The sequence below is a fragment of the Oryctolagus cuniculus genome, chromosome 7 (genome assembly GCF_051225735.1).
Source record: "Oryctolagus cuniculus isolate XC-2025 breed Fujian yellow rabbit chromosome 7, ASM5122573v1, whole genome shotgun sequence".
NCBI classification, from domain to species: domain Eukaryota; kingdom Metazoa; phylum Chordata; class Mammalia; order Lagomorpha; family Leporidae; genus Oryctolagus; species Oryctolagus cuniculus.
In genome coordinates, this window is record NC_142873.1 from 141396842 (window position 1) to 141424474 (window position 27633).

The following is a 27633-nucleotide window of genomic DNA, read 5'->3' on the forward strand; positions in this document are numbered from 1 at the left end:
TCCGACCCGGGTTCCTGAGTGGCCTGTCGGGTAGCATGGGGCTGACGGGAAAGGGGAGCGGGGCTTGAGCCCCCTGTGTTGGGCTCGGGCTTTGGGTCTGGGGGAGAATCCTGGTCCTTGAGTTTGCTGTGTGCCCAGGAATGAGAGACTACCCACCCGCCAGTCACCAGAAGTGGTGAATCTCCTTCAGGCAAAGGTGTGGGTTCTCAGGGACCGGCCAGCCTTCAAGGTCCCTGTAGCTCAGCTTCTGCCTCACCCCGGGGTGCTGAGTGGTGCTGGGTGCTCCCGGCCCTGGGGAGTCATGGCCAGGCCCCAGCGGTGGGCAGGGCCTGGGGCGCTGCCTCCCAGGTTCCCCCTGGCCCGGAGCCCTGGGTGATGAAGTCTCCCATCTGTCTCCGCACAGGGCCCGTGGCCTCCGTGGGCGCACACATGTCCCAGGACGGGGACGCAGAGAGCTCCAGCTCCGAGGATCCCGGAGGAGCCAGCTCCCGGCTGGCCCTGACTCGGAGGCTGCCAGGGGCTAGGACTGGGGCTGGCACCAGGAAGAGGGTCCTGAGGAGGAAGGCCCCGGGAGATGCGGGCTGCAAGGTTGGGAGCGCCGCAGGGGCCAGCCTGGGGGTCTTGGAGCCCCCAGCGGTGGGACAGAGTGGGGCGTCCACGCGTGGCCCAAGGCCCCACGGGCGGCTGCACGCAGCTCCTGCTAGGGGGCGGGCGCAGGCCTGCAGGAGGCTCCGGGTTTCTCTGTATGATGTCTTAGCTGGGCATTGCCCCGGGAGTCTTTGTAGCAGACCTGCCATTCTCCAGAGAGCCGTGCTGGGCAGGGGGAGGCCTGCAGAGGTGGAGGAGGCGAGCGGCCCTGGGCCCCAAGGCGCTGCAGACGGAGGGCTGGGCTCTCCAGGGTGTGATGGAAGAAGCCCCACAGTCAGCAAAGAGGAGCCCCCAGGAAGAGGCCTGCTGTCCTCAGCAGGCCCAGCCCCCCAGAGGGCAAGAAAGAGACGCAGGATGGGTAGCAGGACAGGTAGGGCCCATTCGAAAGGTAGGGGGCAGACAGCCAGCCTCTTGCAGCTTGATCTGAGCCCAGGTGGGGACAGTCCCCAGTCTGGGGGGGAACCCCTGCAAGGTGCTGACCCGGAGTCCCGGGGAGGCCCCTGCAGACCCCTTTCTCCCAAGGACGCTGGGTCCGGGCCTGGAGGTGCAGGTAGGAGTTGGGCAGGGTGTTCCCCAGGGCCTGGAGTGTGGGGGTGCTTGCCTACTGTCAGGGCTGGCAGCCCCCCCAGCCCTGTGGACTTCTCAGTGCCTGGTAGGGGAGAGTCCCTGCAGCCAGACGCCCCATCTCCTCCGCTGAGCCCTGCCGCGTGCCTGGGGTTGTCAGGACAGCAAGAAGTAGCTGAGCACAGCATGTGGGCTGCTGACGGCGAAGGCCCCGCTGCTTCCCATGGCCAGGAGGGGCTGGCGCCCAGTGCCGAGTCCGCAGCCAGTACTAAGCCAGTGCCCGAGGATGGGCTGGGGCAAGGGCTGGCCGCCCTCCCTGACCCCTGTGCCAGCTCCCCGGAGCCCTCCGGCAGCCGCAGCTGCTCGCCGGAGCCTGAAGCCAGCACGGCCTGCTCGGACCCATTCACGGAGCTGAGATCCAAGCCAAGGAAGGGGCCAGAGCCCTGCGCCCAAGACTGCGATGCAGACCGAAGCTCAGAGAACTCCAGCCAGGACAAGCCGGGGGAACCCAGCCCTGGAGGCTGCTCCACACTGGTGAGTGGCGTCTGAGAGAGGGCTGGGCTGGGGGGGCCAAGCTCCTTTCCCAACACCCTGCTTGGAATTTATCTGGCTAAGCTAGATGGGCTCTGGATGAGCAGGATCTCTCATACCCATTTTATGTCAGCTGGGTAAACTGAGGCCCCAAGTTAGGAAAGAAGAAAAGAAACTGAGTTTGCTGAATGCTTGTGAGGGGTTATTACTTTTGTTTGTTTTAAAAAGAGATTCTTATCGCCCTTTTCTTTTAAAAAAACTCTTTTAAATTTGAAAGGCAGAGAGGCAGAGACAAAGACAGAGCTGTGACTTGCTGGCTTACTTCCCAAATGGCCACAGCAGCCGGGGTTGGGCCGGGCGGAAGCCAGGAGCCCAGACTCCCACATGGAGTAGGTGGGCCATCACCTGCTGCCACCCAGCGCGCGCATCAGCAGGGAGCTGGGATGGAAGCAGAGCCAAGGCTCGAACGCAGGGAGCCTGATGCAGTGTGGGAGTCTCGAGTGGCACCTTAACTACTGTGCCAAATACTCACCCCTCATTATCTTTTTTTTTTTTTTTTTTTTTTTTGACAGGTAGAGTTATAGACAGTGAGAGAGAGAGAGAGAAAGACAGAAAGGCCTTCCTTCTGTTAGTTCACTTCACAAATGGCTGCTACGGCCGGTGCGCTGCGCCGATCCGAAGCCAGGTGCTTCCTCTTGGTCTCCCATGTGGGTGCAGGGCCCAAGCACTTGGGCCATCCTCCACTGCACTCCCGGGCCACAGCAGAGAGCTGGACTGGAAGAGGAGCAACTGGGACTAGAACCCGGCGCCCATATGGGATGCCGGTGCCGCAGGCAGAAGATTAACCAAGTGAGCCACGGCGCCGGCACCACCTCATTATCTTTTGGAGTTCAAGAGTCCTGGGTTCAGATCTTGCCCTTGCTGAATGCCCTTGGGATTCAGGTTTTATTAACTTCTCCAAGTTTCTACATCTGTAGAGAGGAGATACTAATGCCAGCTTAATGGGGACTGTTTTCAGAGTTCAGTGCAATTGTGGTGTAACATAATGTGCTTCGCCCAGCCAAGGGGACAGGGTAAATTGCTTAATTCATGTTGAATTTGCTTTTTCTTTCGTGTGAACAAAACTCCACGAGGTTACTTCAGAACGGTCGTGGACAGTGAGATGACAAGGGGGCTTTATTTGGGCGCAGTAGTTTTCCTGTGCCGTGCATTTTCAGTGAATGTTTAGTGGGCTTGCCCATACGCACGATGTCACTTTTTCTTCCACCAACATAAGCTTATCTTTTCATTCCATTTTCCTTGAAGGTTTTGAAGACCCTCCCCCCACTGTAAGAATATGAGGCTGGTTCACTCGTAGTAGCAGGCGGGGGACTGAGGCTCAGGTTAGCAAACTTCTCCAGGCCCCTGTTCCCTGCAGCACGGCCCTCCTGCCATTGTTCTTCTACTTAGATTAATAACGAACTGCGTTAGTGGCCGATGTGTTTATACACCGAAGGCAGAAGGTTGGATGGCACTGCTTGATTCGGACATACAGTTCCAGCATGGTTGAATTTTTATCACATTATTGGCTGCATATTATGTGCTCGGTGCTTTGACTTAGTCTTCACCTCCATCCCAGAGAGGTGAGGTCGCAGCCCCAGCTCACACGGCTGCTTAGTTAGTGACAGCCAGGATACAAACCCAGGCAAGTCTGTCTCGAGGGCAGCTGCGGGCCAACCTGTGCATCTCCCGTGCTGTCCACACAGAAGTCGCGGTATCCTGCCTGCCTGACACATGCTGGGTACTGTGCTGAGTACTCCATCGTCCATCTTTGTGACAGCCCTGGGAGGGACATGCTATTTCTATCTCCCTGTTGTACTGGTGGCTTCATGTGCCTCAGTGGCTAGACGGAGCCACGTGGAGTGGGGGTGGGAGCCAGGAAGCTGCTCATATCTTCACCGTTCTCATTATACCTGTCCTCACAGGCATCACTCACAGACACTGCTCTTTTTTAAAAAAAGATTATTTATTTGTTTATTTATTTGAAAACCAGAGAGAGAAAGAAAGAGATCTCCCATCTGCTGGTTCACTCCCCTAATGGCCGCAATGGTCAAGACTGGGCCAGGCCGAAGCCAGAAGTCAGGAGCTTCATCCAGGTCTCCCACATGCGTGCAGGGGCCCAAGGACTTGAGCCATCTTCTACTGCTTTCCCAGGCTATAGCAGGGAGCTGGATTGGAAGTGGAGCAGCCGGGACTTGAACAGGCGCCCATATGGGATGCCAGCACTACAGACAGTGGCTTTACCTGCTGTGCCACAGCGCTGGCCCCACTTGTCTTTTAAAAATAATAAATAGGGGGCTGGTACAGTGACGGAGCAGGTAAAACCACCACCTGCAGGGCCGGCATCCCATATGGGTGCAGGTTTGCGTCCCGGCTGTTCCACTTCCGATCCAGCTCTCTGCTATGGCCTGAGAAAGCAGTAGAAGATGGCCCAAGACTTTGGGCCCCTGCACCTGTGTAGGAGACCCAGATGGCGCTCCTGGCTCCTGGCTTTGGATTGGTGCAGCTCTGGCCATTGCAACCAGTTGGGGAGTGAGACCAATTGGGGAGTGAGCCAGCAAATGGAAGACCTGTCTCTCTCTCTCTCTCTCTCTGTCTCTCTCTCTCTCTCTCTGTCTCTCTCTCTCTCTCTCTGCCTCTCCTTCTCTTTTTGTGTGACCCTGACCTTCAAATAAATAAATCTTTTAAAAAAAAATAAGTAGAAAATGAAGAAGGAGCAACCCCCCCCCCGCCCCCCGTATTCCCCATGTTCAGATCTAACCTTGTGACTTCGTGGTACACCTGCTTTCGTTTGTCTTTGTGCAACCCACATCTACCTACAAATAGAATCACACGTATCAAGTCTTATAATTTCCATTTTTAGTACTTAAAAGAATTTCACAATTTATTAATAGAGTAAGGAAGTCCCCTATGAAAATTTTATTCATTTATTTGATTTGAACGAGCGAAGTCAGAAGGGGAGAGATTTCCCGTTGGCTTTCACTCTCCAGATGCCCGCAACATCTGGGGCTGGGTCAGGCTGAAGCCGGGAGCCAGGAGCTCCATCTGGGTCTCGCACACGGGTGGCAGAGTGCACACTAGCAGGAAGCTGCCGTGCAGCGTGGCACTGGGGCGGGAGCTGGGGCGCCCTGCGGGACGTGGCTGCTCCAGGCAGCGTCTCAGCCCCTGCTTTGAGCGCCTGCCCCGGGGTTCCCTCGCCACGCCTTCTGGCCTCACTGCCCTTCCCCCAGAGGCAACCGCCATTCTCCACGTGTGTCTCTTCGCTGCCCTGTTGCTGAGCTTCTGTGCGCCCACGAACGTCTACAGGCAGAGCCTTTTGCATATGCAGAGGCTCATAAATGCCTCTCATTACAGGGCCTGCCCTCTGTTTTTGAGCTCCTAATAGTTGAAGGTCTTCCCAGGTTGGTACACACTGTTCTGCCCAGTTTGTGCTTTTCCTAAACCCTGCGTCATTGCTGTCCATGGCTGTATTTGTCACAGCCCCAGGCGCTGTCAGGATAAGAGGATGGGCTGGGACTTCCTTTTTTCATTCCCAACGGCACCGGGACAGGAGCACGGTCCGGAGGCTGGCAGCCTGGCCTTGCGACCTGGTTCTGCCGCTATCTGAATGACCTAGGCGAATGCCTTCACCTTTCCCAAACAGATACCCTTATCTGCAGATGCGGGTGCTGGGAGTACCGGGCTCCAGGTGGGGTGGCGACGATGAGAGGACATGACGCACGTCTGGCATTGAACGCAGTGATGGGTACCAGGGCAGGTTGCCTGTGATTGACAGGGTCCCGCTGTCAGCTAGGCTGCGGTGCACAACCTTAGGCATCTGCTTCTCCGGCTGCACGTGCTCTCCAGGCACCGGGTGCCCTGCCTTGGGGTGCCCGGGTCTGCAGTGTTGTTTGAGCCCCATGGTGGAGCCGGGTCCCCACCGGACTTGACAGGAGGCAGCCCACAGCTGCTCCCTCCTCCAGGGCCCAGCCTTGACTCTGCGGGCACAGCCCATCATCCCGCAGCTTCCCAAACATCCCGTTGCCGTGGCAACCAGTGCCAGCTGCAGGAGAAGAATGGAGGCTGGGCTGTGACAGGGACGGGCGGGCGGCTGAAGGCAGGGTTGAGTAGGGTATAAGAGCGGGCACAGCGCCCGGCTGGTCCGGAGCCCCTGTAGGGCCCTTGAGGTGTGGCCTAGTTTGTGACAGGGACAGCCAGGAGGGGTCAAGATCAGGCTCTGCCTGCCTTCCTCCAGGTGGCTTTGGATAAGAGCTGTCGCCTTTCTATGGAGTGGGGAGCAATCTGATGGGAGGGGCCGGGTGTGCTCTCGTCTTCTGGCCTGGAGGTGGGTGGGTGGGGCTTGGGGTGCCATTCTCTTGTCTGTCCTGAACCCCCAGGGACCAGGGAGGCCTGGGGCTACTCTGTGGATGAAAGAGCAGGGGATAGGAGAGGGCAGCTCAGCCCTGAGTCTGCCCAGCAGGACCGGGGTGGGGATGGCACACAATGTCGCTGGCCTATCTCGGGCTCCTGGCTGGGAGGGCGGGCTGCCTGCAGCTTCAGGGGACCAAGAGGTATGGGAGGCAGGAGCAGGCCTTTGAGGCAGGTGGGCAGCTGAGCACAGGGTGACCACACACCAGGAGCTTTCCATGCCAGGCAGTGTGGGTGACCCCGTGTTACTGGTTAAGAACTCTAGCATTAGAGAACCGTGTAACACACTTGCGGTCACATGGCAAGTAAGTGGCAGGGTCAGGATTTGCATCCAGGCCTGGGTGATGGCAGAGTCCAGGATCTAATGGTCCAGGAGCAGAGATAAGGGACCAGATGGCAGAAGGACAAGCAAGTCCAGCAGGTGGCAGGTGTCCAGAGGGCAGGAGAGCACAGGGGAGGGTGCCGGCTACACTCAGCCCAGGCAAGGGAAGCGGGTGTTCAGCAAGCAGAGAAAGTAGGAAGGTCACACCGGGCAGAGGGCAGTGTACGTGCAAAGGCACTGTGGCAGGAGGCAGCCTGGAGGGCTGTAGGAGTGGAGCCGTACTTGGGGCAGGCTGAGGAGGAAAGCATGAGGTGAGATCTTTGCTGGAGTGGAAGTAGAGAAACTGCTGTGTGGCCGGGTGTTGGGAGGGGTCTCTCCGGGAGGAGCCAGGGAACCCTATCGCCATCCGTGCAGAGAGCACACTGTGTTCTGGGCGCTGCTCGGAGCCTCCAGCAATGGTGAGGATCCCTGCATCGACACTGTGAGGCAGACGTGGCACTCTCCCCATTTTGCTGATGAGAAAACTGAGGCACACAGAGGCTAAGGAACTTTGCTGAGGCCACACAGATCCTGAGTGCTGGCAGCAAGTGTCCCATTCCGTGAATCTGTCAGTTGTTTATTTGTTGACTCCATATGGACGTTCGGGTTGTTGCTTTATTTATCCATTCATTCATTCATTCATTCATTTGCTGTTACGTACGGTGCTGCCATGAACAGTTTTGCATGTTTTCTGGGGACATTTATCTCCAGGGAGTATCTGGATTTGCTGGGTTTAGGGGCATACACTTTCTACTTTTTAAAAATAGTGCCAGAGGGCTGGTGTGGCATAGCACAGGGGCTGCTGCTTGCTGCTTGCCACACCGGCATCCCATGTGGGTGCCAGTCTGAGTCCTGGCTGCTGTACTTCCAATCCAGCTCCCTGGTAATGACCTTGGAAAAGCAGAGGAAGATGCCCCAAGTGCTTGGGCCCCTGGACCCGCCTAGGAGACCTGGATAGAATTCTGAGCTCCTGGCCCAACCCCAGCCATGTGGCCATTTAGAGAGTGAACCAATGAATGGAAGACCTTCCTTTCTCTCTCTATGTCTCACCCTCTCCCTGTGTAACTCTGTCTTTCAAATAAATAAATAAATCATAAACAAACAAACAAAGCAGTGTCAAAGGCGTTCTGAGCTACATGGGACAGTTTATAATCCCTCCAGCAGTGGGTACGTGATCTTTCAGACTGCTTTTTGCCAAAGTGCAGTTATGCTATGGTGTCTCCATACTGTTTTAATTTTTGTTTTCCTATGAATAAAGAGAATAGTTTTATGTGTTGGCCATTCCTGTTAAGTCTTTTGCCAAAAAAAAAAAAAAAAAAAAAAGGTTTTGTTGCTGTCTGGCTTTTCCTGATGGGTTTCTAGGAGCTCGTTCTTATTTGGGGTACTGCTGCTTGGCAGGTTTTGTTTTGCAAATCCATCCCACAGGGCCACTTGTAATTTTGCTTTCCTTGTGGGGTCTGTCGGTAAGCAGAAAATTTGATTATTTATTTGAAAGGCAGAGTTACAGAGAGGCAGAGAGAGAGAGAAAGAGAGAGAGAGAGATTTTCCATCCACTAGTTCACTCCCTAAATGGCCACAATGGCCAGCCAGGCAGGGCCCAGGTAAAGCCAGGAGCCAGGAGCCAGGAGCTTCATCTGAGTCTCCCCTGTGGCTGCAGGGGCCTGAGCACTTGGGCCCTCTTCCACAGCTTTCCCAGGGGCGTTAGCAGGGAGCTGGATGGGAACTGGAGCAGCAGGGACTTGAACTGGTGCCCATAAGGGATGCCCGTGTTTCAGGTGGCAGCTTAATCCGCTCTGCCATGACACTGGCCCCCAGATTTATTCTTAGATGTCATATTTGCGTCTGTGTATAACTTGTTTATTATCGGAAGTATTGTGGAACATTTCCAGTGTGTGTAAAGGTGGACTGATCTGTAGGCAGAGGTTGGCTGCCTTGTGGGTTTCGTAAATAAGCACTGGCTCTTGGTTTGCATGTGGACAGGGACTGAGTTGGAGCTAGAAAGAGAGTGTTGAGTAGCTGGGAGAGGGACCAGATAGCGGATGTCAGAAGTAAGCGAAGCCAGACACCAGATAAAGTGGTGAGGGCAGATCTTAATCAGTAGGAACTGTTGCAGTAGGAAAGCAGTGGGGCCTGAGCGGAGCACGACTTTGATCTGCGCAGAAGCAGCTGGGCCTTGTGCAGGGAGGCTGAGGAGCTCAGGAGACTCAGTAGAAGGGTCAGCCAGTGTGCTGCGCCCTGGCCGCGCCGTCTGCGAGTGGCCGTTTTCCAGGTGAGGACTCTGTCCTCCCGCAGAGACTGCGAGACAGAGGCCCTGTCCTCCAGTGTCGGCAACAGTAGACAGCAGCCTGGGCAGCCTTGACTTTGCACAGACAGGGGCTTGCACAAGGGGTGGGACCATCTTAGGGGTGCAGCCTCGAGTTCGTAGAGACTGCATTGGGCCCTGTTCAAGTCTTCGCAGACGGAGGGGGAGGCCTGTTTGAGATGCGGGCTCAGAGGAGCCTGGCCATGGTGTTCGGTCAAGGAGAGAATCTTTGTTCCTGGCAAGCCCCAAATATTTTCTCTTACTCTTTACAGAAAAACACTGTTGGCCCCTGCATGAACTCCCTTGCACGCATACCCAATCCCAGCCACACGTGCTGTCTTGCCTAAAAGTTGGCCGTACGTCCTTAAATCACCAAGGAGCAATAGCCACTTTGCCAAGAATCTCATAATTTATTTTTCTAGTTTGTCACTTGAAAGTCAAGATCCAAATAAGGGCCACACACTGCAACGGGTTCATCGGCCTTTTAAGTCTCTAGAAGGTCTCTCTCCGTGTGTCTTGTTTCTTCTTGCAATATTTTTGGAAAACTTTGAAGTTCTTTTACTTATTTGAAAGGCAAAGAGAGAGAAAGAGAGAGACAGAGAAAGAGATCATCCATTGGTTGGTTCACTCCCCAATTGCCCACCTCAGCTGGGGCTGGGTCAGGCCAAAGCTAGTGGCCATAAATTCAATCCAGGTCCCCCCCATGGCCGACAGGGGCCCAAGTACAAGCGCCATCATCTGCTGCCTCCCAGGTTGCATGAACAGAAACTGGATTGGAAGCAGAGCCGGGACTCAAACCCAGGAACCCTGCTGTGGGATGTGGCTGTCCCAAGATGCGTCCAAGCGGTTGTCTCCTTTCTTGAATTCCTACATCTCCCCTCCCTTTCCCTCCTGGGCTACCTGAGGTTGCTAGTGGTGACGTCATCGTTCCAAAGTGAGCATGGTGAGCCAAGTTAGGCTTAGGGAGCTCTGTCTGTCCCTGGTTTGCTAGTTTCGGTCACGTGCCACGTAAGGGTGCTCTGGTCTGTGACACACCGCATGTCTGATGGAGGTGTCCCTGGGTGACGCTGTAGCCGGCCTCGTCTGAGGATGGAAATGCTGGGATTTGCACACAGGGAAACTGCCTCCCGAGGCGTTTCTCAGCGCCGCCCTCTCACCCAGCAGTGCAGCACCCGTGCAGTGCATCTGCCAAACGTGTGTTCTCCAGTTTCTTGAGATAATAACACGGGAATCGTTGCCCTCCAACTTATTAATGTAGCAAATGTAATGAGTTATTTAGTTTCAATGTTAAACCAAGTTTGCTTTCTTGGAACAAACCCAACTTGCGAGTGTTCTTTTTTATGTTGTTGTCATTCCTGTTGACGGTATTCTGTTTGGAGTTGGTGTATTTCGTTGATGAGTTATCTGGCCTCAGGTGATCTGTTCTCGCCCTCCCCTCTAGCACCCAGGTTTTGCTAAAGCCCCAGAGAACGACTGGCGGGGGCAGCCATGCGGCACGGCTCTTCAGAACCGCTGCTTCACGTGTGCTGGTGTCTGGCCTGAGTCCGGGCCTTGCTTCCAGTGCCAGCGCGCCGCTCGTGTGCAGGTCGGGAGGTAGCAGGCGGCCGCCCTAGAGACCGGGCCCCTGGCACCCTGAGGGAGACTCAGATCGAGCTCCGGGCTCCCGGCATTTGGGGAGAGAACCAGTGGAAGAGCTCTGTCTTTCTCTCGCTGCCTTTCAAATAAAATGAAATAAATAAACATCGAAAGCAAAGAATGGCTGGCGGAGTGTTTTCTTTTTCTGTCCTCTGTAATAATTGGAGTGAGGTTGGAATGACTTGATTTTGGGACATTTTGGTACAAAATGTGATGCCAAGGCTGGTAATATGCAGTTTGGACTGGTGTTTCTTTAGGGAAGATGTTTCCTTCCCTGTTGAGTCTATTTATCTTATGATTACTCGGGTTTTTTCCTTCACTCTATTTTGGTAAGTTATATTTTTCTAGCTCTGTGTTCATTTCACTGAGCTGTCAAATTTCTTGGCACGTTGGTGTCAAGTATTTAGCGATAGGCTCTTCTCCTTGTCATGTCTGTCCACTCGCTCCAGACGTCGTCTGGTTGCACCTTCGCTCTTCAGCCAGGCCGGAGAGTTGTCGGTTTCTTGGTCTTCTCAGAGAACTGATTCTTGGTTTTGGTGATTCTCTGCATTTATATATTTGTATATTCAATGTTATCTCTTTCAGTTTATTCTGTTATTTTATAATGCCTTAAAATGATGCCTAATTCATACATTTTCCCCTCTAATAAAGCCATTTAAAGCTGTCAGCAAACCTTCATCATTTTTGCTGCATCTGCAGACTAATATTCAGTCTTTCTTACCATTTAGTCTCAATATTTTATAATTTTTTAAAACTATTTATTTGAAAGGCTGAGAGAGAGAGAGAGAGAGAGAGAGAGAGAAAACAAGGGAGAGAGAGAGAGAGAGAGAATCTTCCATCACCTTGATTCACTCCACCTTGGTTCACTCTGGATTGGAGTAAAACCGGGAGACTGGAACTCCGCCTGCGTCTCTGGTGTGAGTGACCAGTACTCAGAAGGTGAGCCATCGCCTGCTGCCTCCTGGGGTGCACGTTAGCGGGCAGCTGGGTCAGCAGCAGAGCTGGGACTCCATCCCAGGCACTGTGAGTGGGATGTAGGCATCCCAGTGGCCACTTAACTCACTGCACCACAGTGCCTGCCCTGTTATTGTATAATTTGTTATAATTTTCTTTCACCTGCATGTTATTTAGAGTGTATTTTTTCATCTCCAAGCACCTGAGGGGTCTTGTGTTGTTATTATTGCTTTCTTTTTAAAAAAATGTTTTTATTTATTTGAAAGGCATAGCGACAGAGAGAGAGGGAGAGACAGAGATCTCTTCCATCTGCTGGTTCACTCCCCACGTGCCTGCAATAGCTGGGTGTGGGCTAGGCCGAAGCCAGGAATCGGGAACTCAGCCTGGACCTCCCACATGGATGGCAGGAACCTAAGTACTTGGCCGTCACCTGCTACCTCCCATGGTGTGCTTTGGCAGGAAGCTAAATCAGGCAAACGCAGGAATTCTGACATGGACGTGGGCTTCCCAAGCGGCAGCTTAGCCACTGCACAGCGCCTGCTGTTGCTGCTTTGTAATTTAACCACACTGTGGTTTGAGAATGTGGCCTTCATCTGAGTTATTGGGTATGAGAGCCGCTCGCTGTTTTCTGTCTGTTGAGCACTTGAAATTTGGCTACTAGCAAGTTTAAAAGGGTGCTGTGGTTCGCATTATTTCTGCTGGGCAGTGCTGGTCTAAAACGTGCGACTCTTTTGAGACCTGTTGTTATTTGCTGCGTGGCCCAGGCTGTGCTCAGTTTTCCTATCTCCTCCGCGCGTTCTTGGAGAGAATCTGCCCGGGCCTTGCTTCCAGTGCCAGCACGCCGCTCGTGTGCAGGTCGGGAGGTAGCAGGCGGCCGCCCTAGAGACCGGGCCCCTGGCACCCTGAGGGAGACTCAGATCGAGCTCCGGGCTCCCGGCATTTGGGGAGAGAACCAGTGGAAGAGCTCTGTCTTTCTCTCGCTGCCTTTCAAATAAAATGAAATAAATAAACATCGAAAGAAAAGACTGGCTGGCAGTGGTGGTGTGGTGCAGCGAGTTAAGCTGCGCTTGTCAATGCCAGCTTTCCGTATCGGCACACTGCTTTCAGTCTTGACTGCTCTGCATCCAGTCCAGCTCCCTGCTGATGCACCTGGGAGAGCAGCAGAAAATGACCCAAGTGCTTGGGCCCCTGCGCCCACATGGGAGACCTGAGTGGAGTTCCTGGCTCCTGGCTTCAGTCCTGACCGTTGTGGCCATTTGGGGAGTGAACCAGCGAATGGAAGTTCTCCTCTCTGTTTCTCCCTCTCTCTCCGTTGCTCTTTCAAATAAAATTTTAAAAATCTTATATGTAAAAAGAATATGTATTCTCTAGTTACTAGGATCAGTGTTCTGGTACAGACACAGAGGTCAGGCTTGTGAGTTGCGTTCTTAATTATTTTCTGATCTTGCTGGTTCTTTTGCCGTTTGATCTGTCGGTACTAGAGCTATGCTTGAACTTCTCTTGCAGCGTGGAGGATCTTTTTCCTTGCAGTTCTATCAGTCTTCACTTTATATATTTTGAAGCTATGTTATTAGGTACTTACAAGTGTAGATTTGTTACAGCTTCCTGATAAAACTTACATGGTCAGATCTTTGCTTTTAGTTATTTTTTGCTTCTGTTTGATTCGACATTAATATGGTTTCAAAGCTTAACTTCAATGATCCCATTTTATTAACTTTTTTGCATCTTACATTTTAGAAATGGATCTTATAAATACCTTATAATTAAAGTTTCTGTCTGTAAGTGTCTGGCAGTTCATTTATGGTTGTTACAGCTACTGATTTGTTTTTGTCTATGTCTGTTTTCTTGCATGCTGCACTTTCCCGCCTTTTACTGCCTGATTTGTGATTCCTTTTTTCTTGCTCCTTTTTATTCCTCTAATAGTTTAGAATTTCTCTATGTCCAAACTACATGTATGCATAGTTATATGGGAACAACAGAACTAAACTGTATGTTTATATAGCTCTTGGTGGTTCTCTTAGGAATTGTAACATGAATTCCCAGCCCATCCAAATAGAAAGGGAGCTACGGTCTCCTCCTTCTTCAACGACACAAGCACCCTGGAACCCTCTGTTTCTGAACACGCACCTTCCCGATCTGCGTACTGTCGCAGGCAGTGAATTGGTTCTATTTTTTTAATCCCACAAATTACAATGTTATTGTTGTTCCATGTGGTGTTTGTTTAGATTTCACAACATATTTCTCATTGTCTTTGCTCAGAATTCCTCCTGGCACCTCAGTTTTTCTAGCAGAGATAATTTTTCTTTCTTACCGCCACAAGTTCATCTTTTAGCCTTTTGTTTATTGAATAAAACAAAATTGTCAAGAAAACAACTCTCTTTGTTTTCTCCAAAACAAAAAAAATTGTTTTCTCTATTCTCAAAAAAAGAAAAAATACTTTGGGCCTGTAATTGACAGCTTTTTTAAATCACATGGAAAATATTATTCTAGTATGTTTTACTTGCCCTGATTGCCATTGAGAAGGTAGCTGTCAGTCTCATTGCCATTCCTCCGTAGACAGAAAGTCTTTTAGGGGGTGGCACGGAGCATCGCAGTGGCAGGCGTAGCCCCTGGAATCGCGCTGCCTGGATTGAGACCCTCGCTCTTTGCTGTGCGGCACTGTGTGAGCTAATGGACCGCCCGTGCCTCAGTCTCCTCTTCTGTACCATGGGTATAAGTGCAGTACCAGGGCCCGCCCCCCAGGGACCAAGTGAGAGTGAACGCTGCAGATGCTCCAAGGGTCAGCTGGTGTTTTCTCCTTAGCATTAGCATTGGTTGTCCAGGCGTGGATTTCCTGTTGTTTATCCTGTTTGAAATTCACCGAGCTTTTTACATCTGTGAATTGCTGGCTTTTATCAATTCTGAAAAATTCCTCACCACCAATCTTCAAATACTGCCTCTGCCCCGTCCCCTGCCCACCCTCCTCCTAGAGCTTCAGCAGACTAATCAGTCTTCCACCCCTGTCCTCTGTGTCTCTCTGACTGTGTTTCACAGTCTTGGTGCTGAGAATGGTCTCAACATTTCTTCAAATCTGTCTTCCAGTTTACTCGTTTGTCCAACCTCCAATATGTTATTAAACCTTCACACTGAGTTTTTAATTTTAATTATTATTACATTTTGTACTTCCAGAAGTTGTGTCTGACTCCCAATCAAATCTGCCTGTTTTATCTGTGTCTATCTATCTATCTATCTATCTATGACTGTATGTCTATGTCTGTATCTATGACTCTATGCCTATAGCTATGTCTGCCTCTAGACCCATGTCTGTATCTAGATCTATGTCTGTACCTACGTCTAGCCTTTGGCCTTCACGTGTGTCTGACTCCTTTGTTTATTTCTCTAAGTGTGTTACACAGATGCGTTTCCTGGTCTGCTAGTCTGGTGTCTAGAGTCTTGGCTGCCTGGCGGGAGGTCGCCAGAGACCAGGGCCAGCCCAAAGGCTTTCAGACACGAAGCGCTGGCTTAAGAGCTTTCCCGTGCCTTTCCCCCAAAGATTTCCTCTGCCTTCAGGTTTTCTCCTCCATTCTCAGTGTACTATTTAAAAAAAAAAAAAAAAAGATTTATTTATGTATTTGAAAGGCAGTATGACAGAGTGACAGCAAGAGTGAGAGAGTGAGAGAGTGAGAGAGAGCGTGAAATGTCTTCCATCTGCTGATTCACTGCCCAAATACTGGTGACAGCGAAAGCTGGGCCAGGCCAGAGCCAGGAGCCAGGAACTCCTTCCATGTCCTCCATGTGGGTGGCACGGAGTCAGCCCTTTGGCCATCTGATCTGCTGCCTCCCAGGAGGCTTAGTCAGGGAGCCGACATGTGATGCAGTGGGTTAGGCCAGCTCTTAGCAATGCTGGCAGCCCATAGCAGAGTTCTGGGTTGAGGAATGGCCACTCCACTTCTGATCCAGCTCCCTGCGAATGTGCTTGGGAAAGCAAGGGAAAGATGGCCAAGTGCTCGGGCCCCTGCATCCATGTGGGAGACCCAGATGGAGTTCCAGGCTTCTGGCTTAGGCCTGGCCCAGCCCTGGCTGTTGCAGCCATTTGGAGAGTGAACCAGAGCTGGAAGATCTCTCTCTCTCTCTCTCTTTCAAATACATAAATAAATTTTTAAAAAAGAAAAAAGCGAGGAGGAAGCAGGACTCTGTCTGTGGTACTCTGACAGGGATGTGACGGGGTCCTGTCCCTCGTGTACTCTAGAAAGGCAACTCCATTGCCCTGGTTCATAAATACACACACGAGGGAACGTCTCCTCCCCAGCGCCCAGTCCCCTCCTGGCCCCGGGCTGGGTTAGTCGGTTCTCACGGCTACTTCCAGAGATATTTTTTGTGCATTCGAGCACATACAAGTTTTAAAATTCGTTCTCTCGGTAACACAAATGGTAGCACAGTACACATACTGTTCTGAACTTGCATTTTAATAAAAAACATGTTTCTGATTATGAAAGAAATACATGCTCATTGTGAAGAGCAGCTCCCCACGTATGTACGGCAGCAAGTGAAGGCTCCCCTGGAATTTCGTTCCCCAGAGAGAACCTCCATTATGCATCTATAAATATGTATTTACATAAATGGGCTTATGCAACACACACTGCTCCCTAACCTATTTTTCTCTCTCCTTCTCCCAACTACACGCCATGGTGTCTGCCCGCGGGCCTCTCTGTGTCTGCACCGCCCAGCCGTCAGGAGCTGGGGTTCTGCTGTCGACGGGGGTGGGTTCTGATCCTGAGCCTGCACTTCCCGGGCTGTAGGACCTTGTTGAACCTCCGGGAGCCTTGGTCTGCCCACCTGGAAATGGGAGACCTTAGGGAGACCCTGTGTGAGGTGCTGAAGCCCCCGGAGAGTGGTCATTCTCATCGTGACTCCCCCGCCCTTTGTACCGGTCACACAGAAGGTGTTGCAGGAGGTGTCACCATCTTTTAACCATCTCTCTTTGATGGACACTGGCTCGTCTCCAACTTCGGGGTGTTAAATGCCAGTGAGCACTGAGCAGTCCCTTTCGGGAAGTGTCCTCTTCCTGAGGACTCCCTGCCTGGGGTCCCTGCTCCGTTAGATTCTAACCTGTGCGTCCTCTTTCTCTCCAAGGACAAGGTGGACAGGCCCAGTGGTGTGAAGCTTGTGTGTTACCTAGTAGGTTTCACTTTCGCTATATACTACCTTTTCTCCTCCCCTCCTTGGGTGCGGTGGGGTGGGAGGGGTCCCCTGCAGGGAGCTGTCCTGGTGCCCCAGCCTGCCCTCCTCCCCCACCGTGATGCTGCTTCTCAGACTTCCAGTTTCCCTCAAACCTTAGGACCAAGGCGATTCATTCCAGAAGCTGTCTTCAAAACAATTCCCTGTGCTTCACAGTCGTGAAAAGAATCCACGCTTACAGTGGGGTAAAGGTCAGGAGAAAGCCAGAAAGCAACAGGGGACCTGTTTTTTTTTTTTTTTAAGATTTTTTGTTGTTACTTATTTGAAAGGCAGAGTTGAGAGAGAGAGAGAGAGAGAGATATCTTCTATCCGCTTGTTCACTCCCTAAATGACCACAATGGCTGGAGCTGGCAAGTCTGAAGCCAGGAGCCAGGAGCTACTTCTGTGTCTCCCATGTGGGTGCAGGGGCCCAAACACTTAGACCATCCTCTTCTGCTTTCCCAGGCACATTAGCAGGGAGCTGGATTGGAAGTGAAGCAGCTGGGACTCAAACTGGCGCCTGTATGGGAAGCGGCATTGCAGGTGGTAGCTTTGGTGGCTTTACCTGCTATGTCACAGTGCCGGCCCTGGGAGAGGAGATCTTGTTACAACAACTCCTCACCCTCTGTCAGTCTTGGAAGGCTCTGCATGAACCCTGAGCTTCCTGGCAGCCATAGTAAAAAGGGGAGCAGGACAGGTTCTGTAGCTCACGAGAAGACCAAAAGCTGCTCTTTGCCTTGAAATCGGTCACAAAGAGATTCTCTCCAGGGCCTCAGAGGGAAACGGGGAGCTGCTTCAGGAGAGGGGCAGAGAGCAAGAGCAGCCAGTGACCCCCAAAAAACACAACGCAGAGCTTTGAGCAGGGGGAGGGGGCGTCAGAACAGGGTGTGTCCATCCTGATGAGGTGCGTCTCCGGTCAGGACCGGAGGAAGGGCCCTGGCCCGGGGTCCAGATGCCTCTGACTGTGGCTGGCCTTGCAGAGGAAGGTGAGCCGGTGGGAGGAGGACAGACATGCCTGCTGAGTGCTGCTGTGTGGCGAGCCTTTTCCAGGCCTGGGGGACACAGAGGGGCCGAGCCAGCCCTGTTCCCTGGGCTGGAGCTTGCAGCCCCAAGAGGGCTTCCAGGCGAGGCGAGGAGGCTGACGGGGAAGGGCTCGCTCTGAAGGGTTCGTGTCTCCCACAGCTGGGGCCCGGGGCAGTGCTCCAGCTCCTGGGGGCTGTCAGCCATCGCCCGGCAGGGGGCCAGCTGCCGCCAAAGCCGGAGGCCCTGGAGGACCTGATGGAAGTCAGCTCGGCCTCACCTGCCCGACGGCGCAGACGGAAGGAAAGGTCCCTGGCTCGGGGCCCTGCGGGCTGCCAGGTACAGAGCAGGCTTCCTGCTCAGGTGAGGTCCCTGGTCCTGCAGGGAGAGGCCCCTTCGCATGACGCACAGGCCGCTGAGGCTCGGGGAGGTGCCGCGGCTTGCTCATGGTCACACTGCCGAATGGCCAGACATGGGTTAGCTCCTGTTTGGTGGGCTAACCTGGGCTCCGGATCCCCTGTGGCCTGTGCTGCAGGACTCCAGGGCTGGACCGGAGGACAGAGGGCTGGACTGACCATCCTGAGCTGCTGCCCCCAGGTTTCCAGGCACCTCCTGAACTCCGGGACTCCGGGGGCCTCTCTAACCTTTCCTATCCCCCAAGAAGCCGAGCTCTGCCCCTCAGGGAGCCCAGCTCTGAGGCTGGGTGTCGGGGACATAAGAGTGGCGGCCCCTGGAGCGCGTGGGGGTGGGGTGGTGACTGGGAAAGCTGCGTCCCCTGGGCCAGAGGTTCCTCATCGGTCCCCACAGTGCGGCCCACCAGAGGCTGAAACAGAGGACGCCCTACCCGAGGGAGCAGAGGGCTCGGGTGAAGGTCGGTGGACACCCCTGCCAGCCGCCTCCTGGCTGCCCGAGGCTGCTGGGCCCCCGCTCTGCCCCATCAGCCTGTAGTCCTTGCCTTACGGGGTGGGGCTTGGGGGCGGCCAGGCCTCTGAGGGCGGGGCCCCCTCCTTGCCTCCCTGAATCCTCCGCCTCGATCCTGCCCTGCCCCCACCGCCTGGGCACCCCCTTCCCCACCCGGCGTCTGTGGCTGTCTCCCCACAGTTCAGCTTCGGCTCCAGCAGGAGAGGCTCCCGCTGGACTTGGCGGTCCAAGGCACCGTGGTCCGTGCCATCCACGAGGCGCTGAGGAGTCGGTAAGCCGGAGCCCGCTGCATCCCAGAGCAGGGGCTGAAGAGCGAGGCGGCGCTGGGTTCCAGGCTTGCTTTGGCCCTGGGGCGTGGTGCTGGGCAGGCCCCGGTCTTGGCCTCGCTGCCCCTCGAGAGTGGACAGTGGATGCCTCCTCCTCAGGCTGAGAGAGAACTACCGGGCTCCTGCAGAAAAACCAGTGCCCCTGCATCCCTGGGGCCCAGGTATGCTGGCAACCCCCCCACCCTGGGCTCAGTGCCCACTGCCCTGCCCTTGGCCCACAGCCTTCAGGAGCTTCCCGACCTGGTGCTGAGCGAGGAGGCAGTGGAGGCCATTGCCATGGGCATCGAGGCCGCCCTGTTCGCCCTCACACAAGGCACCAACTGCCGCTACAAGACCAAGTACCGCAGCCTGCTCTTCAACCTGCGCGACCCCAGGAACCCAGTGAGTGGGGCTGGCCCTTCCCCAAGGTGGCCCAGCCCCCGGGCGGATGTCGGGGTGGGGGTGTCGGAGCAGGCGGTGCAGCTCCGGCCCCCGCCCCTGCAGGACCTCTTTCTCAAAGTGGTTCAAGGCGAAGTCACCCCCCATGACCTGGTGCGGATGAGCTCCATCCAGCTGGCCCCCCAAGAGCTGTCCCGCTGGCGGGACCAGGAGGAGAAAAGGGTGAGCTGAGAGCCACGGCAGGAGAGGCCACAGGACGTGGCGGGGAGAGGGACAGGGACAGGAACAAAGGAATGAGAAGCAGAGAAGTCAGGGAGGGTGTGTAGGGGGCCAGAGAGAGCCTCCCAGGAGGAAAGTAGGAGGAAAAGAGGCCAAAATGAAAGGGCTTGAGGTCGGAGGGCTCTGGAGGGAGCTGACACCGGGTGTCGTGTGCAGCTGGGCCTGTGGGGCGGGTCCTGGTGACGGCCCAGCCTCTGGAGTCCAGGGTGGGCATTGGCCACCCATGGGGGACACCCCAGGGCCCCCTCTCTTCCAATCCTCAGAAGGCCCAGAAATGGTTGCATGGGGTCTTCCTGGTGGCCCAGGCTCAGGTGGGGTGCTCCACAGGCCCTGCACCTCACAGCTGTGCCCCAGCATGCCCTGCGTCCATGGCTCTCTCCCTGTCTGGGCACTGCTCTGGGGCAGGCAGGTGCAGCACTGAGCAGGCTCTGGAAATCCTGGCCTGGTGCCAGGTGGCCGGTGAGAGAAGAAGGGGCAGGGACAGGGCCGCTGGGATGGGGCTGGGCATGAGGCCCTGGAAGCCACTGGACTGGTTAGAGCGAATGATTGGAGCCCATTGGGTGAATCGGTCCACCATGCGCTGAGCCTCTGTGCTGGCCCTGTGGGCGGCCAAGGAGCAAGACTGGCTACATAAGTAGGGGCGGGGCTGGGACCAGCACAACCTGAAGTTGCGGACCCTTTGTTCAATGAATAAGAATTGCCAGGTGACAACAGCAGAACTTTCAACTAAGCCTGGGGCCCTGGGAAGCCAGGGCCCTGCCAGGAGGGCTTGGCCCCCCACCTGCCAGGGCCCTGCCAGGAGGGCTTGGCCCCCCACCCGCCAGGGCTCCTTGGAAAGGCAAAGCAGGTGGCTTTGTAGAGACAAACCAGGCAGGGGATTGTGTCACTCAGGTCCTTGATTAGCCCCAGAGGACAGCTCGCCTGTGGCTCTGCTCAGCGAGGTGCTGGTCCAAGGCCATGCACCTGTGAGTCTTTGGTAGCCACCCAGCCGGGCTTCTGAGCCTGCACCATTTCCCCTACATTGTACACTCCTCAGGGCAAAAGCTGAGGTACAGTCAGAGGCAGAACTGATTAGTGGGGAAAGGCGAGTCCAGGAGGGCTCCCTGGAGGAGAAGTGAATTGAAGAGTGAGTGGATGGAATGTGGAGAGGCAGGGCTGAGGGTAAAAGGAATGGCAGAAGCAAAGTGTGGACAGGCCTGGCGTGGAAGGGGAGCCGCAGGCGAGGGGCCTCCTTGGGCTTGCGGGATCCCAGACCCCAGCCTGGCTGCGCCACCTCTGCAGGTCCTGGAGGTCATCGAGCAGCAGCAGAAGGAGCTGAGCAGCCTTCCAGCCTCCAAGCTGACCCACAAGGGAGAAGTCGAGATCCCGCGGGACCTCGACCAGACACTGGCCCTGGAGGACCTGGTGGTAAGTGGGAGTCTGAGCTCGGGCTGGCAGGACCCGTGCCCAGAGTCCCCCCCCCCCCGCCCATTGCCAGCCTCACAGCCTCGCGCAGGTCCTCTGGCTGCTCTGAAGTCCGCCTTGCTCATGGTGAGCGGGGACAGTGATCCTCGGCCCAGGGCCCAGGGCCCATCCAGCGAGACAGAGCTGCCGGCGCGGGCCTCTAGGTTTTGGCCTCACCCCAAGGCCGTGAGTGACGTGAGTGGTGCTAAGTCCTATGACACGGTCATCTCCAGCACAGCCGTTTGCCAGATCTCTGGCTGGGAACCGGGGGGGCCACACTGGTCCAGGCAGTGGTCTTTCTGAGTGAGGAACAGAGGCTCCCCGTCCTCAGCGGACTGGTTCAGAGGTGCCCCAAACAGGGACAACCCAGTGCCCAGGGCTGTAGGAGCTGACCCTGGGTCCTGGAGCCAATGGCAGTGACTGGAGTCCGGGTCTCCTCTTGTCACTGGGAATCTGCTCTGTGTACCCTGCAGCCTCCTCCCCCAGGCTCCTCCTCCCCCAGGGCTCCTCCTCCCCCAGGCTCCTCCTTCCCCGAGGCTCCTCCCCCCCTGAGGCTCCTCCTCCTCCATGGGGCACCTGGCACAGTGGCTCAGCAGCCTCAGGTCCCATTAGCCTGTGCCCGAGCCTCCCGCAGCTCCCACCTGTCACTCTCAGAAGAAGGCCACTCTGGCTGTGGTTGGCCCCTGCATGGGTCCTGTGTTCATCCCGCTCTGCCACGCTGTGTGCCCAGGAGAAGGGTGTAGGGCCAGCCCTTGAGTCACTTGTTCACTCAAACCCTTTCTGGTTGGCAGGCGCAGCTCTAGGCGGTGAACATGACAGAGACCCCTGCTCCCCCTCCCACTGCCAGCAACCAGGAGAGACATGGCCTCTGCAGAGGGGACCCTTGCTGGGATGGCTGACGTGTTCCCTAAATAAGCTGGGGAGACCTCAGCACAGGAGTGTGGGGGAGAGAGCAGATGGCAGGGCAGGGGTGGGGGAGAGAGCGCCGAACACCCTCTGTGTGTCTCTTTCACAAACAGTGCCTCATTCAGCCCTCACAGTGCCCGATGGGTGGGTGCTGTCACCACGTCCCTTTCCAGGATGAGGGACCCAGCGGCATTTGCCCCATAGTCGCCTAGTGGATGGTGGCCGGCCGAGACCTGAGCGCAGCTGTGTGACTTGGGCCCGAGCGGCAGCCCTGCTGTGCAGGTGTCTGTGAGGCGGGAGGCAGTTTCAAAGTCGTCTTCAGTCTTCCTAAAGCAGTGCTGGCGTTGTATTTAAAGCCACTTCTGTTACCAAAAAAAGTGATTTGGCAATGGGCATCGAGAGTCTTATTTTTTTAAAAGGTTTACTTATTTGAAAGGCTAGGTGACAGAGGAGAGACAGAGAGCAAGACCTTCCATCCGCTGACTTACTTGCCAAACACTCATAACACCAAGGGCTGGTGTGGGCTGAAGCCAGGGGCTGGAACTCCATCTGGGTCTCCCACTTGGATGGCAGGGGCCCAAGCAGTTGGGCCATCTTCCAGTGCTTTCCCAGGTGCATTAACAGGGAGCCGGGTTGAAACGGAACTGAGACTCGAGCCCAGGTACTCCAATATGGAATGTGGGCGTCTTAACCGTGCCAAACACCCACCCCAGGAGTCTTTAAAAGGTTCAGTCTTGCTGATTCCATCACCTGCTTCTGAGGCCTTGTCCTAAGGAAGTAAGTTGAGAGTTTAGGAAAACGCTTCCTGCACAGCTCTGTTTGCAATGGTGGTGACCTGGAAGTGGCCGAGCAGTGGGGGTGGCGCACACACTGCAGCTCTCGGTACAGTGTCCACGGGGAGCGGATAACCTGCAGGTGGCTGGACAGCTGAGTGCTCAGCCCAGCAGTTCTGTGAAAGGCCCCCAGGCGGCCCCGTGTGCAGGAAAACGGGTACAGGAAGCCCAGGCTGCCCACAGTTGTCTCTGAGTGGTGGGACAAGGGGTGCTTTTTAAAATATTTCTCAGTACTTTTCAAAATTTTCTAAGTTCACAGTATTTACAGATATTTTTTGGTAATTCATGTTATTTTCATCCTCAATAATTTCTTGTATTTTACAGATTTTTAAACTAATTTCCTTGGGGGGGGGGTGAGTACACTGAGTTGCTGGACAGTGTACTGTGAACGTTCTAGTCCTCTTGGTTGCAGACCTCTGCAGCCTCTGTGGTCCCTTGAGGCCCATAGTCAGAGGGCTGACCGCCCCTGCGCTGTCTCAGCAGGCTTCCTGGCACCAGCCCCCCGCTCCTGCCCCTGAGTATTTTATTTATTTGTTTGTTTAGTTAGTTAGTTAGTTGGTTGGTTCACTCCCCAAATGGCCAGGCTGAAGCAGAAGCCAGAAACTCAACCCAGGTCTCCCACATGGGTGACAGGGACTTAAGTACTTGAGTTGTCACCTGCTGCCTCCCAGGGTGTGCATTAGCAGGAAGCTGGAATTGGAAGCAGAGCCAGGACTTGAGCCCAGGCATTCCCGTGTGGGATGCGGACTTCAACCCTGCGCCAAATCCTCATTCCTCATGGTATTTTTGTAATTTATATATATATATATTTGTATATCTTATTGAGGAAATGAAATAAACCACGTCCCCGAGGCTGCCTCCCTGGGGAGGCCTCCCAACTCCCAGCCTCTTTCCTCTGCTTTCCAGGGATCCCTGGTGTCCGTGGACTGCAGCAGCTCTCCAGCCCTGCCTGCCACGGCCGAGGACACCACGGAGCAGCACGAGCACCACTTCCTGGACCCCCACTGCCGCATCTGCATGGGTGCGGGGGACACAGCCCCGGGCGGTGGGCAGGCTGGGGCCAGGGCCGGGTGGCCTGGGGAGACGGTGGCAGAGTGGGGATGTCTGTGCCCCAGGGCACCTTAAAAAGAACCCGATTCAAACCCTGGCTTTTAGGACACGCCAGCGTTTTTTCTTCCTGCCTGTCCTGCTTCAGTTCCTGCCCCTGCTCTTTGCAGACTGGGATCCCGCAAGTGAGCTGCCAGGCTTCTTCAAAGCCACCAGCAACGGCAAGCACAGTGTCTTCCAGAGAGCCCCAAGCCCAGCTCCCGTGGCCACCACAGAGACGCCCAAAGCCAGGGAGACACCTCCCCCGAAGCCCCGGGACAGGTGCGGGACAGGGAGCCGGGAGTTGGGCAACTCAGCAGGGCTGGCGGGAGCGGCCCCCAGATGGGGCAGCAGATGCGGGAGGGGCTTTTCTGTCTGTGTGCCTCTGTCACCCAGTCCATGCAATGGGGGCGTCGAATCGCCTGTCCTGCTGGTCCCCCTGTGCAAGACCAGGTGTGGAACAGTGTCCCCACCGTGGGGATGCAGGAGCTGTTCTGAAGAGAAAGGAGGTGCTGGGGGAGCCCTGACTCTCTGCCTAGCCCTGTCTCTCTGTTCCTCTAGGCCCCAGGTGCCCGCTGCACCCACAAAGGCCCTGCCTAGCCAGCCGCCCTGGGAGGGTGCGCTTGACATGTTCTCCATCAAGCGGTTCCGGGTCACGGCCCAGCTGGTCTTGGGACACAGCTGTCACCTCATCCAGGTGCACCTGCCCTGCTCCCCAGGGACTCCCCCGCACGCTGCTCCCCATCATCCACTGTCACTCCTGTCCATTCACTGGTCCGTTCGTTGTGTTACTAATTCTAAAACAAGGCGCTGGCCCCTTTCTGTGCCTGCCTGACCCTGTGCTAGGCGTGGGTGCAGGTGAGATGCCAGCCCTGTTCCTGCAGACACACACAGGGTGGAGGGCTCCCAGTAATGCGAGAAGCGCCCCCGCAGAGGAGGCTGGTGCCTCCCTGGGCCTGAGGGGGGTTTTAGCGACTAAACCATCAGCTGACCTGCTGGACGAGGGTGGGAGGTGCCAGAGACTGGCCACGCCAGGCACTTAGGGTTCCGGAACACCATCTGCCAAGCGGCTGGGAAGCTGGGGGCTGACTGCCTGGCCTGCCCGGCCCCCAGGCTCTGCCCGAGGTCCTGCGCTCAGCAGGCTGCATCCCCCCCAACACCATCTGGGACCTTCTGGCCAGCATCGACCCAGCCAAGGCCAAGGTAACTGCCCCCTCTTGGGCACCCTCTTCTGGCACCCTAGCCCTCTCCCTCACTCTCTGCTCTGCAGCTGAGGCCTGGCTCGAGATAGCTGGGCCTGTGTGGCCCCGAGCAGGTCCCTCAGCTTCCTCCTCTGTAAAGTGGGACCCACTTCCTCACAGGGTTCTCAGAGGCTTGGTTGGCACCGGGGGTGTGCACAGGGACAGAGGGCAGTGGCTCCTCAGTTGCTCTGTGCACCCCACAGGACACGTGCGTGATCAGACTGTGCCCACACGGGGCTCGGGATACCCAGAACTGCCGCCTGCTCTACTCCTACCTCAACAACAAGCAGCGCCACGGCCTGGCAGCTGTGCAGCAGGTGGGCGTGGTCCTGCTGCCCCTGCCTGCTTTCCAGCCCCTGCCCACCAGGCTGCGCCCCCTGGGAGGCCCAGGTGAGTGCCTCGGTGCCAATACCAGACTCTCCTCTTTTTTTTTAGAGAGATATTTATTTATTTGAAAGCGTTACAGAACAGGGGGCAGGGGGCCTGTGGAGAGAAAGAAAGAGGTCTTCCATCCGCTAGTGCACGCCCCAAATGGCTGCAGTGGCCAGGGCTGGGCCAGGCTGAAGCCAGGAGCCAGGAGCCTCATCCGAGTCTCCCATGTGGGTGCCGGGGCTCAAGCAGTTGGACCATCTTCTGCTACTTTCCCAGGCCATTAGCCATCGGAAGTGGGGCAGCCGGAACACGAACCGGTGCCCATGTGAGATGCCGGCGTTGCGGGCTGTGGTTCAACCCACTGTGCCACGATGCTGGCTTTGCCTCCCCTCTCTTGGTGACCAGACTGACACGGCCACCTGTGTCTCAAAGAGGGGAAGCCGGGACATCTCAGAAGGGAACTCCTGGTGGTGGGGTAAGAGCAGCAAGGAGAGCTCATCCCCGGATGTCAGCCATTCTTCTAAAAGCTTTAGTACAGGAACTGTTTGGGTCTCCAGACAGCCCTGTCAGAGAGGTACTGTTAGAGTCTCCATTTCACCGATGAGGAGACTGAAGTAGGGAGAAGGCAAGGACTTGCCCAGGGTCCCACAGCCCGTCCATAGCAGAGCCAGGCTTCAGGCCCAGGCAACCTGGCTCCAGAAACTGGGCACTAACCACCTTACCATCCTGCCTCTCCAGGAGGCATCTCTGAATAGCAGCTCCTGGGATAGCCCCATTTGACCCTGGTGCAGGACCCACAGTTGACGGAAATGTCATCTAAGACAGAGGGAGGGGTTTTCACCATCGCTGTGCTGGGTCAGGCGTGGCCTCTGTGCCTGGATACCGCCCCCCCAGCCAAGTGCAGCTTCAGGAAGGCACCTGCGGGGTGAGGGTGGGGGCACTGGGCCTGCGCCTGCTCGTGCATGCAGGGTATGACCCTTCTGGGCTGGGTCTCCTAGAACAATGAGGTAGACTTTGAAGCCCCCTGGTCCTGAGGGCAAACCATCCATGCCCTCCTCAGCCAGGGGCTCACAGCCTCTTTCCTGTCACCTCCTGGGCCCCAGCTGTCCCTGGGCTCTCAGGATCCGACCTGCACACCTGCTGCAGCCAGAACGCACCCTGGGGGCTCCGTGCTCTCCCCGCCAGGCCTCGGGTCTCCCCATCCCTCTTCCTCTCCTTTGTTCCCAGGCCTGGAAGCCACTCACTCAAGCCTGTTGCTGGCCGTGCTGCTCCCCAAGGAGGGGCTTCCAGATACAGCCGCCGCCAGCCCCTTGTGGGGAAAGCTCCGCAAGGTGGTTTCCTTCAACAGGAAAGTGGAGACGAGGTGCTACCAGCCAGAGGACAGGCGGCCAGAGGTGGCCCCGAAGGGCTCCCCTGCCCCAGGGGGCGCCCTGCAGCAGGCCCAGGGCAGGGGCAGCCTGGCTCCCAGGGGCGCCTTTGCTTGGCAGAGGGTCCCCGGAGGCAGGGGGAGACTGTCGGCAGAGCCTGGAACCTGGCAGGGTCCTGGACAAGGACAGCAGCCCCCAGAACCAGGCTGGTGCCAGTCCCGGCACTCCTGGTCAGCAGCACCGGGAGGCCGTGGCTTTGGCCTCCCGAATCTTCAGAACCTCCACAGGGCTTCCTGTCCCCACCAAGCCCTGCTGCAGCACCTGCAGTCCCTGGTGACGGTGAGTCACCAGCTCCAAGCCTCCCTGATGCCCCCAGGCCAGGAGCCCTGTCCCAGCTCCTCTGCCGCATCTGGTCAGCCCCCTGCAGCCCCCGGGACGCTCAGCTACCTCTGCTGGCCCCCGGCAGCTCCAGGACTCCCTGGCTCAGCCCCTGACTCCTCTTTGGGCCCTATAGATGGGGCTGGCTGTGAGGGTCCCCTCCCTGGAGAGGGGTGACCCTCCTTACCCACCAGAACGGGTTGGAGACGCCCTCCCCAGTGCTGAACCCTCAACTGCTCCAGGGGAAGATGGGGGAGGAGGAAGGGGAGGGTCAGCGTGCCCCACCTGCCCTATTTCAGTTTCCTGTTCCTGAGTTTGTTTGGTGTTGATTTTTGGTTCAATAAAGAAGTTGTCAAAGTTGTCATTCTGTTAGCTGGCTCTAGGCAGGAGCGACCCGCGTCTGGTCAGGTTTTGGGGGCTAGGGCTGTGCAGCCCTGCCAGCTGCA

General features: G+C 55.9%; 1 protein-coding gene across 1 annotated transcript; it reads left to right on the forward strand.

The window, feature by feature from the left end:
- Positions 1 to 453: 453 nt before the first annotated feature.
- SPOCD1 (SPOC domain containing 1) lies at positions 454 to 27542 on the forward strand. The gene is made up of 13 exons (XM_089336762.1): positions 454 to 1746; positions 17820 to 17996; positions 18465 to 18528; positions 18759 to 18849; positions 19126 to 19285; positions 19388 to 19504; positions 20843 to 20968; positions 23650 to 23764; positions 23961 to 24111; positions 24391 to 24526; positions 24943 to 25032; positions 25274 to 25460; positions 26670 to 27542. Exons 1-13 carry the CDS (start codon positions 1003 to 1005, stop codon positions 27362 to 27364), a joined length of 2853 nt encoding a protein of 950 aa, XP_089192888.1. The 5' UTR covers positions 454 to 1002; the 3' UTR covers positions 27365 to 27542.
- The last annotated feature ends 91 nt before the right edge of the window (positions 27543 to 27633 follow it).

What these genes read in the sequence shown, in the direction of transcription:
- SPOCD1 (XM_089336762.1), top strand. Translation starts at nt 1,003, where the DNA reads ATGGGTAGCAGGACAGGTAGGGCCCATTCGAAAGGTAGGGGGCAGACA. An exon ending in TGGCCCTGGAGGACCTGGTG is followed by an intron (nt 20,969 to 23,649) that starts GTAAGTGGGAGT and finishes TCTGCTTTCCAG; the next exon opens with GGATCCCTGGTGTCCGTGGA. An exon ending in CCACTGCCGCATCTGCATGG is followed by an intron (nt 23,765 to 23,960) that starts GTGCGGGGGACA and finishes TGCTCTTTGCAG; the next exon opens with ACTGGGATCCCGCAAGTGAG.